At 41.6% G+C, this 12,942-nt stretch overlaps 1 protein-coding gene across 2 annotated transcripts in view; it reads left to right on the top strand.

Moving 5' to 3' along the window:
- Positions 1-610: 610 nt before the first annotated feature.
- Positions 611-12,942, top strand: part of ankrd13b (ankyrin repeat domain 13B) — a 58,740-nt gene continuing 46,408 nt past the window's right edge. For both annotated transcript variants that reach the window (XM_033632069.2, XM_033632068.2), the window contains exon 1: positions 611-893. In XM_033632069.2, coding sequence (XP_033487960.1) covers positions 786-893 — 108 coding nt within the window. In that variant the 5' untranslated portion in view covers positions 611-785. The remainder of the gene's footprint in view (positions 894-12,942) is intronic.

The following is a 12,942-nucleotide window of genomic DNA, read 5'->3' as shown; positions in this document are numbered from 1 at the left end:
TGATATTTCTGTTGTTATCACATTTCAGCAACACATAAATTCAAATACAATACACATACACACAAAAAAATGTATAAATATGCAAAATAAAACATACCTAGATCTAGATAGGGACCTAGACAGTCAGAGACAAACTATAGATTTTAATTGAATAAAACAAACTATCAATTACATCTAACACAAACAAGGTTTCAGTAGCCTATGTATACTTTTTAAAATCTCTACAGTCCATCACTACTATAAGATTCCTGTAGGGGGATGTGCTCTGTAGTTTCCTTTTAAACATTACATATAATTTCTGCGGGTTTTCTCATCTTTCTTTCTTTTTTCACGAGGCATATGTTTTATCACTACATCCCTGACAGCGGATTGGCTGACGGTGCGCACATTTCATTGCAGCTTGTCAACGCATCTTTCTCAGTCACCACCGGATGGGAGGAGAGGAGGAGGATAGATGTGTTAGAGTAGGCAGGGGAGGAAGAGAGAGGGAGGCAAGAGGTGGAGGAACGGGTGGTTAAGAAATAAAGGTGTAGCCTGATCTACGGAGACAATCAAACGAAGGGGTTTATTTCTACAAATGATTTTCACGGGGCTTTGCTGTGTATTTTAAGCAGAGCAGGCAGGGGAGTCATTCACTGTTTCTGACGCGCAAGGCTGCCCCTATACGCCGCTGGGCATCACCGCCGATAAAGGATGATAGGTTTGATTATATAGCGTAAATTAACAGCAAAGTATCCTTACAATCCACAGTGAAGAAAGGGCAGGAGGCAAACTATGATCCGAGGATGATTTCTGCTAAGAAAACTCCGGAGAAGAGTCGTTATCCTATCCACTATTTGGTGTGGCACAACAAACACCGACAGCTGGAGAAAGAGCTGGCAACGAAAGAGCAGGTGAGACGGTGAGGAGCGATCAAAGGCATCTCTCCTTACAGACACAGGCCTGTGTCTTTATTATAAGCGTTAAAATGGGCGTGTGGGTGCATAGATTTAATAGGTGATGATACAGATGCCATTCATGAAATACCTCATTCAGGAACCTGCTCAATAACTGGGAATAGCGCAGTTAATTGTTCTCTGTGGGGTGGAGGGGGACACTTGTAGACCACATCCTCAGACTTGGATTCACACTATTTTCCTTTTGTCATTCATTTTGTCATCTTGAAATCACAGAGTGACAAAACATACTCAATATGTTAAGGATTATTTACTGCATTGGGGCTCAAAATATTTATCATCCCAGGGATTTTAATATGCATGAGAAGTTGTAACTGGAGTTTATTCCTGGAAAAATTCCAACTGCAAATCACTGTAATTGCAAACCCTGATGGTGTTGCAGTGTTTCGCTGCATGTGTGTGTGTTTAGTCAGAGTCAGAGGTGTTTTTACGCCTGTGTGTAAAGCAGCATTATTGTGTGTGTTCTACTCAAAACTGAAGGCTCTCTACCTTCCCACCAGCACCTAAACCATTCGTGAGTGGGTGAGACAATGCAGATACTGAGCATGTGGGCGAACAGTTGCCAACCACCACAGTAAATACAGTAATGGAATCATTAAGGTATTGCATTTGGTTTGCAGGGAAGATGTTTGTCATAGTCAAAAGCATGGAAAATGATTTTCACCCACTGGTAAAATTGGAGTACTTCAGCATAGGGCGAGGGACTCGATTATATGATAAGAATTACACTATTTTTGTGTGTGTGTGTGTGTGTGTGTGTGTGTGTGTGTGTAAAAGAGAGTGACTGTGCAAGAGTGTGCATGCGTGTGAATTCAGTCTTTTTTTTTCTTTCTTTTTTTAAATGTACTGAAGCGTTTTGCCATTATATAAGAGATGCTCTGCAGGTTAGCAACTAACAGATTTCGAGTGCATGCATCATGCAGCAGTCTCAAGACATCACACTTCCACACACACATGTGCGCACACTTGCCAGCCCATGCACACGCTTACCTTCTTGCGGTTATAAAATCATAACCCTGGAGGCATTTTCTTTACACCAAAATAGCCAGCAAGAGCCCCAAAGGTAGATATTAATTGGTTCACCACAATCCCTGCATTTACATTGTAAGGGAGTATGGTAGTGACATTTAATCCTTAACCATAATGATAACTAGTAGGAGGAAAATGGCAAAACTGCGAACACGTCACAGTGAAGAGGCTCTTAAAACTGACTAAGACCTCTGTATTTATGTTAAAGGTAACACACTGTGTTTCCCTGAAAGGGGAGCTGGAAATAAACCATGTATGCTCTTGAGGCACACGAGGAGACGACAAAACCTTTTTTAACTTATATAGCTTTGCAGTTGATGAATACTAATTTTCATGCCCTGCTGACTCAACACTGAACTGAAATGAAACAGATGACTCTTACTGGTACTTTGGTTTAAAATCCATCGTAAAAATTTATAGGTCCAAGGATCTATCTTTAGCCAGTAGCTATGCTAGTGATGTGGCTCAAACGATGACGGTGTCAGAGGTCAGTCGGTTTATTGTAACATGTAAAGAAGAGCAGGCGTTCATGGTCCTCAGACGATTTATTGTAATGTCTTCCACAATCAACTGACTTTTCATCTGGTACCACAAACTAGTCAAAATCCAAAACTGGTCCAACACTTTTGCTGATGCAGGATGACTAGTGACCAAATTCCATCTCAGTCTTAGTCTGCTTATGTGAAATAGTAAAATGTTGCCAAATCTATGAATTATTGACACGGATAAAGGTGATAATTCACATTAAGATCTCTAAACTAAAACTTTTGTCGTGTTTGGGTTAGTCCTCGCAACCCCATTGCCATTTATTTTTCAGAAACCCTTGTATATATAAATATTTTATGATGCAAATGTTATTGCTCCTTTGCCGTGCATTTGAACCCGGGACCTTTACATCATATCTGATCTTTATATAAACAGCATAGCAGGCTGCCTCGTAGTTCCTTTTCCTGTGTGAGAACAAACACAAATCTGTTGAACATCTCAAGTCCCAAAGTGTTCAGAGGCAAAAGAGATTTGATGCTGATCCTTAGTAAATCAGGATGATTAGTCACCCTCCTCTTGTGCTTGTGTACGATAAGGACTCGTTTTTATTGTTGTACCCAATGTAAATCTGTCTCCACCAATATGGCAGACAGATGTCGATATATTATATCCGCCACAGTAGAAACTTTATGAAACACGAACACTGTGTGACCTTAAATCTATGCATAATTTAAACCTCTGCCTACAGCATGTGTTAAAATGAAACACCTGGCCTCTTTACTATAGCGAATTTCATACGTTTCAAATCTCTGTGGCTTTAAAGCTGTTTAAGGCCGTCAAAAGAAGAACAAACAAAATAGAAAAGCAGAAAGGCAGAAAAAGCATTTATTTTTTCATTTTTCACAACAACCACTATTCCTCGCTCTTTTCATGCCGGCTCCAGAGGCACTCTCTTAGACCCTAAACCTCAGTCATCAGCTCTCTGTGTTTGATGGTAGATCAGAGCAAGTTGTGAGGAGACAGGTAGTAAACAACAAATGAGAGCATCACTTCTTTCTTCTGTTGTTCCCCTTTCATTGTTGATGAACTTCTGCTTAGCCTCATCTATAACTGTAACGGTTCAAACTACCTCTCTAGCTCTTGCCCTCTTGCTTATCGTGTATGTTTGTTTCCATGCATGTGTGTGGGTGTATGCACATGTATGGTTTTGCATATGTTTTATAATTCACTATGTTTTGCATCTTACATTATTCACATCAGCCACTAAACTAATAGAATTATTATAACGTCAGCATCATGACATCTACTTTGTGTCAAATGAACTTTATATAGTAACCTGAGTCCTCAGTCTACATGTGTGGTGCTGCTTAAACTAGGACAGCACACACACACACACCATTTATTATGCCCTAAACCTGAGCCCATCAGTCACACACTCAAAACACACATACATACACATATGTGATGCCGATGACAGGTGTCAAGAAGCATTGTGGGTAACTGTGGGACTCCCGTGGCTCCAGTCAGTTCAACACCATTTTGACAGCACAGGGATTTTTTTTATAGCTGCAGACAAGTGATGGAAGTTGAATGCTGCAGGAATAATGAACAAAGTTAACTGTAATTAAAATGTAAAATGCAAGTCTCTCTGCAGCTGCTAAAATTTCCATTCTAGTGAATCAGGGCTCCAAATATGAACTTGCCAAGTATGTCCAGGCCCTAGTTGGCGTGCCTGCTGTGCATATCCAGGACACTGTATCACATGCATTGGTTTGTATGCTTAGAATTGAAACACTGTGGACATGAAAATCAAGTCCATTAATCCAAATTTGGGATGAGGTAAACCACGTGGTCTTATTCACCATATTTTATTTGCATTACATGTGTAAATCTGACTAGTAGCCAACAAGCTGCAAATGGTTGACACGGACATTTTCTCCTGTTTTGATAACAACAGTAGTGCAGTGGTTAAAAAATGATTAGGTATCAGTAAAGTTAAGGTGACACGAGGGACCACAATGGCCTTCACGTGTCACTAACTTTGTGTGGACAGATGCCGGCTATCTGGTAGTTAAGATTAGAGGGACCTTGAGGATGTGCTCTGCTGATCTCACATGTATAAATAACTGGTTCTGTCTGATAATTTGGACCACTGAGACTGACCCCAATCTCCATACGGCACTTTATACATGCCCGCTGAACATGTACGTTGGACACAAAGTGTTACTCTTTAAGCTTTTGGTACGACTGTGTTGATGCATGACATACATGCTGTACTAAGAGACAAGTCTGACAGATTAAATCCAGTTCATGCAGACCTTGATTGATAACTATTTAAAGGTTCTGTGCGTGATATTCAGAATATTAATTTTACAGCAAACCACTATTTGCTATGTAAAGATATAGTGGAGTGATGGTGTCCTGAGCAGGTTACCACTGATATTGGTATGTCGTCTTCGCAGCCAAAGCACTGTTAGCGCCGTTAGCTGCTAGCCACTGGCTGGGTCACCTCCATGTTGAGAACCGTGTCCAGACAACTTGTACGCTCTGCATTTTGCAATGAGCCTCTTTAACTTTTTTCCTGGTATACTGGATAACTGACAGAGAGATCCCACATGCACTTGACATATACACATATACACTTGGCATACTGAAGTAAGATTATGATTCACAGTCAGAGAGAGATTTCTATTGTTAGCATCAGCCATGAAAGAAAAATACTCAGGGAGCATCTAAGAAGAATATTAGAAATACATATGCATAATATTATTACATAGTGCATTGTGATAGTTCCTATGATATCACATGATAGACATTAGGAAATCACATTATGGCTGTGCTGTTATAGCAAGACAGTATTGTGCAGATATTGGATGACAATGGCTGGTGTCTGATGAATTCAGTATCCACTCAGCTGTAGAAGAACAGTTTAATATCACTGACCTCTGCTTCATGCTGCAGTAAAATAAAGGTAATCTAGAGCCGTCGCCATATCAGAGCTTTTTAAAGCCTACCCAGCCTTTGGTGAAATGATGAGACTCATTTCATTTTGCTATGTGCATGCATCAAATATCCGGCACTGTTTCTGAGCACACTCTTATTACCTCCTAGCACAACAAAGCTATGAATGGCTAGATGATGAAGTTTTTTAAAATGCTAGTTTTCCAACACTTGTGTCATGAGACTGTACAACTATATGTTGAGAGTCCTGTGCTTGCCCACTCTTCCATAAGCAGCACATAAAGTGTGAGTAAGTGAGGGGAGCAGAAATGCTGCCACAGCAGGCTACAGTGGAATAATTGGTACATCGGATATCGATGTTACGACGCAAAGCCAGAGAGAGGAAACTGAACATATTAAGAGGAGGTGTGGTTGAATAAATGCCAGGTACACAGCTGACCACAGAGATGAGTGGTGAAATAGGCAGAACATAACAAGCAGTGGGTGAGACAAGAAGCAATGAGAGATCAATTTTTAGCTCTGTTCCCCAGATTCATAAAATCAGGTTGATATGAAGGCGATAACTAACAGCCAGTAAAGAGAGGTGAAATAGTGAAAGCAAGGAGGCAACACTGACAGACTTAACCAAGGAGTGGAGCAACAAATGTGTTGAGTGGAGGCGCAAACAAGGCAGTGAAGGGAGTGAAGACAGAGAGTAAAAGAAGAGGAGAGGAGGTGGGAGGGAAATAATGACAGACTTTGACCATGAGCAGAATCCGTCTGGGCTGCACACAGATGTAAAAGCACAGTGTGATTGAGAAAGAGCAGGGCCGTGTAGAGAGTGATGGTCTATCTCAGGACGGAGGCAGGAAATAACAAGGATCTCTGCTCTTTTTCTCCATTGCTGTTTCTTGTCCTCTCTGTCAGTCTGTCTCTGACCCCAGCTCTCAGTGAGTGATTTGATCATAATGCCCTCGGCAAGGTGCTAATGTTAAATCAGCATTATAAAATCTTATGCTGGGTTGGCATGAGGGAAGGGAGCCATAAATTAAGCCTCACAGGTTCATTGTGTTCACTCTGGGCCTGAGTCTTTACGCCAACCATCTGCTATCTGCTTGCACCTGCCTACTACAAGCTTCTTCTCTCCTTTTCTCAGCCTGCAGGGTGTCTAAAGGGCCTTAAAAAGTCTAGAAATGTCTTGCATTTAATTTTCATAAATATTAGGCATCAAAAGTCATTAAAGTAGCTGTTTGTAACTGTAGAGAAAGATTATTGCTGAGTCTTATTATCAGCTCGTCAAATACAGATGCTTTGGGTTCGGTCGGACTACAAAGTCAAAGCATTGGTATTTAAAAAACCTGGGAGTGAGACTCAACAATCAACTATCTTTCCCCAGGGTTCCCCCTAAAATTGAACCTAATGCTGTCTTTTTACTTTATACATGTACTTACCTGTTGGGAAAAATGACGATAAATTAGATTAAATCCTTGATACCTCTGCACAGGACCACATACTGGCAATGCGTGAATACGAAAAAAGATCCAAAAATCAGTTTAAAATGATCTTGAAAGGTCTTAAAAAGCATTAAACTTAAGTGTCTGATACCTGGAGACACGCTGGCTTGCTTCTTCTTGTTTTGTCCAATTACATTCCAGTGGTTTGGGTTAGGCATTGGCCTTGGATGGTTAGGGTCAGGATAGCCCATTGGTCAGGGGATAGGATTTGAACTAATAGGGTTTGCAGTACGGATCAGGTAGTGACAGTTCTCTCTGGCAAACTGTCCGTGCACAATAAACAATGGATGAGATTAGCTCAGTTTAGTGAAGCTGTTGTCATATTAACCGGATTAGCTGTGCCAATATTTATGGCTGCGGCTGCAATGTGAAGATTGTTATTTATTCTCATGAACTGACCAGAAATTGCTCACAATCTGGATAGAACCGTCACTCGGTCTGGGCCTGACTGCAATTCGGCATTTAGTGATGCGCCCTCTGTCCCCTGTTGCCTTCCATTCCTGTTCACCTCCAGCCATCCATCTATCAACCCCACCCTCACCCCGCTTATTTTCCTCAGTGTAATGAAACCCAAGTCCTAATTGCAGTGCAGCAAAGCCACAATGAGATGCCATGAGGGCTGGGCTGGGGTCAGATTTAGTTAAGTTGCTGAAAGCTTTTAACACAGAGAGAGATATAGAGAGAAAGATACACAGAGCAGTAATAGGTAAAGATGTTGGTGATAGGATTAAGGGAAGATGGGGTAGAAATAAATTAAGGTGGTAAGGAATGGACACAAATACATAGGGAATTAGAGAGAAGAGATGCTTAGAAGTAAAGATCTGTGCAACAGACAGGATCTAGTTAGCAGTGTCACAAGCACACTGATGACTGAAAAAAATTATTTTCATGGCAGTCATCTCAAAGTCATTCAAGTCTTCACTCCTGGGCATTAAGTATGCTTAGTCTGAAGTCCAAGAAAGAACAGGGATAGTTTGGCTTTATGTTCGGGGTCACTGAGTCCTTTCCGCCACAGCTTGATCCCCGTAGGGATGATATGCCTCAAGTGTTTCTCTTCGATCCCCGCGTTACTGATCCTGTGAAAGTCACCATCTCCACAAGAGGCGAACATCCCCACATCTGAATATTTCAGCCACCATGTCTTACTGTAGGTTTCATGCACTGTATCAATCTTTCATGGGGTTTTGTTGGCCAGCAGGCATCTCGTAAGAGGTCATCATTACCCAGGCCATGCTCAGCATGGGTGCAAATGTCCTGACCTCAACTGGGAACATTGTCAAAAACTCTGAGCAGCTCCTGAGCCCTATGATCATGCATTTCATACAGCAGTGCTGGAGAAGTCTGGTGGGTCAGATCCCATTACTGTGGTTGAGGTTAATGTGGGGTTGAAGTTCCTGTCAAGTTCAATAGTTCCACGATGGCACGGCACCAAGGAGGAACTATCCTAAAATATCCACTGGATGTTGTACGGTTGTTGTGCTTGATATGCCTTTGCAGTGTCATATGGACTTAAGGAGCAGTGTGTAGTAGGGTTGGTTGTCCAGATTTTCAGAAAGGGATTTAATTATGAGGAAATCATACTGCTAAGCAACCCAGTATAAAGTCTATTCAGGATAGTGAAAAGGATACTGGAGGGCGGGCAAGTTTAATATCCTAAGGAACAATTCATCTTTTTAGCCCTGTGACAGTGGATCAACTAATAGATTGTCAAAATGTCCCAGGAGTTTCTCAAACCCATTGAAAGCAGGTGTTATACTATGGGCTTTGTCCCCTCTCCTCTTTAGGATTCAAAGATAGATGAGCGAGGCAGCCTGTGACTGGTGAGGATATTCAGCTTGGAGGCATTAGGGTGTTTTCCCTGATATTCACTGATGATGCTATTTTCTCCAGCCTCATTTGCCTGCAACCTCCGCTGTGCAGCACTCTGCTGTGTGCACGTTGTTGTGTCTGAGCAGCAGCAATAACTACGATGAGGGTTTGTTCTTCCAAATCGAAGGTGATGCTTCTCTTGTGGAAAAAGCTTGCTCATCCTGTTAAGGTGTGAGGGTTAGCAGCTGTCCCAGGTGGACAAGTTCAAGTATCTCACATGAGCAGCTGGTTACATCAGCTGCGGTAATATTGATGCTATTCTGGACCATGGTAGTAAAGAGGCTTTTAAGCCTGAAGGCGAGACTTGTGATTTGTAATTTTTTATTTGTTGAGGGATTATAACAATTCCTGGTAGTGGACTCCAGTGTATACAAGTCACGTTTTTAAACATGATGGGGGGAAAAAAGCATAATCAATACACTGACTTTTCTTTTTGCTGCTGGAAAAAAGGGTGAAGTCCGCACACTGTTGTAGCTCCGCAAATGTTTATTGTATAAGATCAACGCTGCTGGAAACGCAGTGACAGCTTGCTAAAAAATACCCACGTATGGTTCCACAATCGCCACTGGAAATGTATCGATGACTTGCTAAAAAACATACATGTTCGGTGTGACAAATACCGCTGGAAACACAGTGACAGCTAACTCTAAAAACACTCGTGTATGATGCAACAATCACTGCTGGAAATGCACTAATGACTAGCCATAAAACATGAACATACGGTGACACAAATGCTGCTGGAAACACAGCAACAGCTCACTAAAAACTACCCATGTTTGGCAACAAAATCACCACTGGAAACGCACTGACGGCTCACTTAAAAACACCCATGTTCGATGACCTAAATGCTGCTGGAAATGCAGTGAAATGCAGCTCACTACAGAACACACCTTCACTGACGCAAACACCAGTGGAAGGGCAGTGAAGGAGCACTTAAAAATACACATGTTCATTGCTGTAAGGGCTGCTGGAAATGCAGCAATGACTAAAAAACAATTCATGTTGTGTGTTGGTCGGCTGTAGTCTCGCCTAAGTTTCATGCCATCCACAATCCCTTCCACATCTCCATGACAAAGTCAGCTCATATAAATGTAATCAGAACTATGTTACAGAAACGTTAATATGATGAGTATGAAACGTCGTGAAACATCGTGATACTCCTTTAATTTGACCTGCACATTTCCTGCCAGTTAAATGCCAAATCTTGCAGAGAAAATGACCCTCTGATTTCATTATCAGCCCAGGCTAAGTGCAACCATATTTTACTACACCACTAGGTTTACCTGAAATTGCTACATAATTCACATGCTCATGACACACACACACACACGAACAAGGAAAGAAAGGAAGTGACAGCTGTGGTGTTTCACTCCAATAGATTACAGCCGCTACATTATGTGATTATGCTCTTTTATAGCGTATGCACTGTCTGCCTCAAACAAAAAAGATTTGCTCTCTCCATCTGTGAGTGTGCCTGCATCTTTGCAAGTGTGAGGAGAGGGAATAAGTGCTTTCTCCCTCTCTGTCGCCCTGCATGTCTCTCCTCGCGTTTTGGTGAGGTCTTTCAGCTCACTGCAACAAACAAGTGTCATCACCTTCAGTTAAACATCAGAGAAACTCTCTCTCCCTGCACTTCTGTTGCCTCTCTGACAGGTCCGTCAGCATCCCACCCGCCTGTACTTTCTATTTCTCTCTCTATGTCTCTCTGTCTGTCTGCTGATCTATCTGTCGAGATCAGGGATGACAGTAAAGTGAATTAAGTGCAGTGAAACTGGGAAATTACATATGCTGGAATGTAGGTCATTCTAGCATTTTCATTCGGTGATTCGGTACATTTGGCCTGTTTTCTACAGCTCAATTCCACAACGCTTTAATGCACCTGCACAAGTGGAAATGAATAGCTGTGTTAAGATGAGCGTGAGACATTGCGAGAGGTTTTGTTACTTTTGTTTTGTTATCATCACCATTTGTTCTGCTCACTATCACCCGTGATGCAGGTTTTGTCTCGTCCTTTTGTATCTGAAGCAGTGTCACATTGAAAACGGATCAGGGTTCCATGGCAGTGTAGCGTTTGTCAAAGTCTCCTCTGCATGTAGAATCACAGAGGCAAGAAGGGAGGCAGGGGGAAGGAAAAGTTATTTTTATACTCCTCCCTCTCGTAGCCACCCTCTGCTCCTGCGCCCCATGCACAAACATTTTCGGAAAGCTGCTGTATGTGTATATGCACAGTTTGTTGTGTGTGTGTGTGTGTGTGTGTGTGTGTGTGTGTGGTGTTTGTATGAAAGATTGATGTTGGCCTAAGTACCTGCCAAGCTGCATCAGGCCGGGCACACACTAAGCAAGGGAGAGAGGGGGAGAGAACGGGGGAGGGAGGGGGAGTGAGAGAAGGAGCAGATGCCACAGATAGAGATGCCTATCAATAATGCAACCTCCACTGAGCTCACTATTGAGGGAGGGCAAGATGGTGAGGAACGAATGAAACTGAGGGAGGCAAGAAGAGGGAGGGAAGGAGAGGATAATTAGAGTTTGATTATAGGACATGGATATGGGTTAAGGAGAGTGAAAAGATAAAAGAGGAAAGGAACAAAATAAAGAGCAGTGAAAAGGAATAAACTGTGAGGGTGGCAAAGATAAAAACAAAACACAGAGAAGGGACAGAGATGTAGATGTGTATGTAAAAGTGGTGAAGGTGTTAGCAAAGTTTTTTAAAAAGGGGGAGAATGCATTCAACAATGGAAATATGGTAAAAAAAGTGCTTCCATTAAGTCAAGTTTCGTCTTATATAACAAGGAACTATGCCATAATAACGAGGACATTTCCCTCTTATTATAAACCTGATTGACACGATGCCGATGAGGAGACTTCATCCATTAAATTTATCCAAAAAAATTATAATGTCACTCCTTTTTCTGATTGAACAGAATAGACAACATGCTTTTTAGTGTCTGCATATTAATGGAAGTCCCATCTGTATTCCTGCAAAAGCAAGAGGTTAGAATAACTCTAAAAGGAAGTTGATTATTTTATTCAAATGGTCACACAACCATTTCTGCAGTAACAGCAGTAACACAGCTTGTCACTTTAATTACTCGTTCTGGTAAAGATTATGGTTCACTAATTAACGCAATAGGTCAACATTTTGGGAAATACACTTATACAGTTTCTCTCTGAGAGCTAGGTAAGAAGATTGATACCACTCACAGATTGTGCTTATCAAACTCTCAGCAAAAATCTTACATTGCATCTTGAATTAGATTTTTACAAGCTAACTTTAGCTTAGAAAACCAAAAACTACACTGTGAGTGTGTGACTGTCCAGGGTCAGAAATACAGTCTAGTTTTATCTGCCTAAGATTCAATCGAACTCAAGTTTGTTTGCCCCCTCAGTGCGGTTCGTTTGGGCAGGTGTGAACACAGCAATTGCACTCAGGTGTGCACCAAAACAACCAGATGGGGACCTTCTTGAAGACGTGGTCTCGGTCCGTTTACAAACGAACTCTAGTGTGGTTCATTTGTGGTGAGAATGTGTTCCGACTTCGATCTGAGCCATGACACATTGTTTGGGTTAAACATGAGCATGTTACAGTCCTGGAGGATTATTAATGTGCACCTCCTCCTGTACTGCCTTAATATGCACATTCAGCACATCCAATGCATCAAAACATTGTTTTCTAGTTGGAGCCGCGCCTCGTTTTCAAACTGTATGGTTTGACTAAAATGAACAATGACAGCAATATAGTCCATGATGAGCAGCGCTAAAATCAACCTGTGTAGTTGTCCCTCCATTGTGACATTAGAAAGTGTCACATTTATCTTGCAAGTGTACTCTTCTTCAACGTTTGCTTTACTTCCTGGATTTTTTTCTGCATGGAAATTCTGACCAATCAAGAGCAGTTTTGATCTGGTCCATTTGTAAATGCTGCCGTGAGAACATGAACCAACTCTAGGCAATTACACAACTTTGTAACTTAGTTGCTGATTCAGACCAAAGTAAGACAACTCTAGAGCACCTAAAGCACCCCAAGAGAAAGAAGAGATAAGAAAACAGTTATTGTAATACGGTATTGTTTCCTCATTTACACTAAAAACATTGTTTTTGCAATGACGGAAGAGTTTTCCATTTTTGTCATCATTTTTTTCTTTGTGACA

This window comes from Epinephelus lanceolatus, chromosome 4 (genome assembly GCF_041903045.1).
Source record: "Epinephelus lanceolatus isolate andai-2023 chromosome 4, ASM4190304v1, whole genome shotgun sequence".
Lineage (NCBI taxonomy): Eukaryota > Metazoa > Chordata > Actinopteri > Perciformes > Serranidae > Epinephelus > Epinephelus lanceolatus.
This window is presented reverse-complemented; position numbering and strand designations above follow the sequence as displayed.